This window comes from Terrapene carolina, unplaced genomic scaffold (assembly GCF_002925995.2).
Source record: "Terrapene carolina triunguis isolate 2854851 unplaced genomic scaffold, T_m_triunguis-2.0 Scaffold66, whole genome shotgun sequence".
NCBI lineage: Eukaryota > Metazoa > Chordata > Testudines > Emydidae > Terrapene > Terrapene triunguis.
In genome coordinates, this window is record NW_020664417.1 from 82401493 (window position 1) to 82405225 (window position 3733).

General features: G+C 39.7%; 1 protein-coding gene across 1 annotated transcript in view; it reads left to right on the forward strand.

The window, feature by feature from the left end:
• The window catches only part of HTRA3 (HtrA serine peptidase 3), a 35974-nt gene extending 32636 nt beyond the window's left edge, over positions 1-3338 (forward strand). Inside the window, exons 7-8 of the mRNA XM_029910652.1 lie at positions 1171-1278; positions 2821-3338. Coding sequence (XP_029766512.1) covers positions 1171-1278; positions 2821-2986 — 274 coding nt within the window. The 3' untranslated portion in view covers positions 2987-3338. The remainder of the gene's footprint in view (positions 1-1170; positions 1279-2820) is intronic.
• The last annotated feature ends 395 nt before the right edge of the window (positions 3339-3733 follow it).

The following is a 3733-nucleotide window of genomic DNA, read 5'->3' on the forward strand; positions in this document are numbered from 1 at the left end:
CCCCCCCTCCAAGTCGCTGTTAGCCCCCCTATCTGGCCCCCTTCATTTCGATGCCCTCCTCCCCTGCCTGCAGCCTAGTGGGGAGGAGTGGTTGACCTGCTTCCCCTCCCCCCTCTTCTCCGGTGTTTTTTTCCCTCCCTCCCTGCTCATTATGGAGGGGAATGTGGCGGGCGAGACCTCTCAAGTAGACCCCGCCGCCCCTCCCCTGCCTGCCCCCCCGACAACCCCCCTAGCCTCTACCTCAACCGCCGCTGCTGGAAAAAAAAATTACAGTGTCTGTGTGTGTGTGTGTTTGTTTTAACTCTATTAACTTCATACGAGGGGAAATTGTGAAGCAGTGCTGGTTTCCTTTCCATCTGACTGCATAGCTCACAAACTCTCCGGTTATGATACTGAAGCACAGCTATCCATGGCAACTGAGTTGAAAGTCTTTACACCCAGAGATAGGCTTGAAGCAACTCTGTACCCTAAGCCTGGGATTCAGTCATCCTCAAACATTAGGGGGGCAAAGTGTTTTACAATCTGTATTTTGCGGCTGGCTCCTTACTCTTTTAACAAGCCAAATGCAGAACACTCGAAAGCAGAGCAAAATTTCCCAAACAAGATTTTTCTTGAAAAACTCAGGAGTCTGGTCTTGCTGTGGACCAGACACAGGTCTCCTGTTTGACTACTGGAGTTTTCAAAAGTGTTGTATTTTTAATTGCGGACACAATGAGAATGAAATGCCAAAATAAACAAACTAGACTATCAGCAAATGTTTGCCTTATCACCAGTGTGAATGTTACTCAGCTTATAAACTCTCTGGGCCATCTTTTCATTCTGTGTTAGTACAGCACCTAGCACAATGGGGTCCACGAGTGGAGCTCTTAGGTGCTTCCACAATACAAAGCACAGCAATAACAGAACAAGCTATTTCTGCATGAGGTACAAGACAATAATTATGGCATGTGCAGTTGAGGATGCATAATAACAAATCTGATTCCTTTTAAAAATCTGCTGATATAGAGAGTTTTTTTTCATTCAGGCAATTTTAATGATAATTTGTGGATACATACTTAGGTTAAGTAATGTATTTTATTACACTTATTTTATTCAAGAGAAAGCTCAAGAATAATGTAGTACTTTTGAAAATTATTTCTCTTTGAAACAATTACTGATTTCAATATTTTAATCTTCTCTTAGTCTTGTGGAAGAACTAAAACTCAATAATCCTGACTTTCCTGATGTCAGCAGTGGAATTTATGTACACGAAGTTGTCCCAAATTCACCTTCTCAGAGGTAGGTGGAATCCAAAGCAAATATCATTTTTCTTCATGTTGAAGATACTTATCCAACAGAAACTGCAGGCAGTGTTGTCGTTTATATTCAAGGTCTTGCATGTTCTTGCTTTATATTATTTTTGCTTTTCAAAGGGAATTTGGGCCATTTAGTAGAATACCTGTTAAAATATTTTGATGAATTTCTATTAACATTTAAAATAGTCAAATATTTATAATATCATTGCTAAGGGCAACATCTTAAAGTATTAGCTAGTTTGAATTTTTAAATAAATAAACACGCTTAAAGAACTATGTAACCATATTTGTATTTGAAAGGCAAAATTAAGTGTGAATAAACAGAACCTTTAATATAAATGAGGATGCTGCTTGCCAATCTTTGTTGAATAAATGTCTTCATATGTTCCCTATTACTATGACATAGTAGCTGTTGGCTTGAATTTTCTACAGACTAGGCTCAGTTTTCAAACTTCATTTCATACTAATATTGTTAAGCCCCAACACTTCATCTCGGAGGAATGAATGATTGTTTTTTCAGGCTTTCTACATATCCGATTTTAAGACTTTTTCTAGGAATTAATAAGAAAATTGGAGGATGAACTAAAAGTCATTCAGATAAATATTTGAAGGCAAAGAGAAAAAAAAAATTACCAGCATTTTGGTCAGTACATTCGTCCACTTTAGAATTCTTAGAAGTAGACTTTGTTTCTTTTCAAGGCACTCAGTGTATATGACAGGGGACAGTCTAATCTTGGCAGAAGGATGAACTAAAAAGACTTACTGGTGAAAGGTATCTTTCATGTCTGTGTTGTTATAGGTACTGAAGTTTTGAGAAAACAGTACCTAGTGAAAACTAGATTTGTGCTCTATCTGTCGTCACTGTTTTAGAAGACATCTCTTCAATTCAATGCTCCATGGGTACAATTTTTCATATAACTTTTTTTTTTCAAAAATTGCAGATTCTGCAATGCCAAAACATTTTGCAGATTTGTGTTGATTTTGCCAAACTGCTCATTTTGGAAAAAAAATTAAAATAAATCAAAACATCTCATTTCAATTTTTCAGTTTTGAAATGACTTTTTTGTTTCAAAATTTTCTTTAATGTTATTTTTAAAAATTCAAATACATTTAGAAATTATCAAAATCAAAAAGAAACATTTTGATTTTGTCAAATTGAAATATTTAATCTGAGCAAAAGCAATTTTGTTCAACTGTGTAATTCAGTGAAAAATTCAGAATATTAATTTTTTATCCATTCTGAAATGATTTTTCAACTTTTTGAAATTGCCAACAAATCAAAAAATCCATTATTCGCCTAGCTCTAATGCTTCATGTTTGATTTTAGAAAACTGCTGAGATTACAGTTTACTGCAGTTAATAACACCCTGAATGAAATTCACCCCTGTGGAAAGGCTGAGAGCAAGACTTATGTACGACATCCATCAAATAAGTGGTGCATAGACCTTATGCTGGTCCTCTATACAGGGTGAATTTCATGCCCTTGAATACACAGCTTAATCCTTGCTTTATCTTGCTTATGCAGAGGTGGCATCAAAGACGGAGACATCATTGTCAAAGTAAATGGACGTCCTTTGATGACCTCCAGTGACCTGCAAGAGGCTGTGATGAATGAGTCACCTCTACTACTTGAAGTTCGAAGGGGAAATGATGACTTGCTATTTAACATAGAGCCTGAAGTTGTCATGTAAACCGAACTGAGGAAGCTCACACCATAACTAAACTCACTTATTCTGAAACATCAGATACCTCCTTTACAGCTGCAGTGATTATACTTCCTGTTGACTAATGACAAGGTGGACTAACTTGATTGCCTGAGCCATGTCTGTACATAGTAGTTAAATTTAATTAGGTTACAAAATGAAAACAAACGTGATTTTACCTTCAAAGTAATTTCGTTAAAAAATATTTTGAGGATAACAATAAACAACCCCACAATGTGTGTAAATTGGGCACATTAATTATATGTCTGCCATTGCAGGGGCCTCAGGCACTGGTGCACTTCGGCCCTTCTGTTCTCTGCCTGTGGCCAGGGGCGGCTCCAAGCACCAGCGCAGCAAGCGCGTGCCTGGGGCTGCAAGCCGCGGGGGGCAGTGTGCCGGTTGCCATGAGGGCGGCAGTCAGGCAGCCTTCGGTGGCATGCCTGCAGGAGGTCCGCCGGTCCTGCGGCTTTGGTGGCAATTCGGCGGTGGGTACGCCTAAGGTGCGGGACCGGCAGATCACCCGCAGAAAGACCGCCGAATCCGGGTGACCAGTGGACCGCCTGCAGGTGTGCCACTGAAGGCCGCCTGACTGCCATGCTTGGGGCGGCAAAAAACATAGAGCCGCCCCTGCCTGTGGCACATAATAGTCTAATCTCCTGTGACCGTAATGCTTCGGTCTAATTTTGGTTGTTGGCTTTAGTGTGTGGGTACTGGGTGGTATTGATGGCCTGTGAT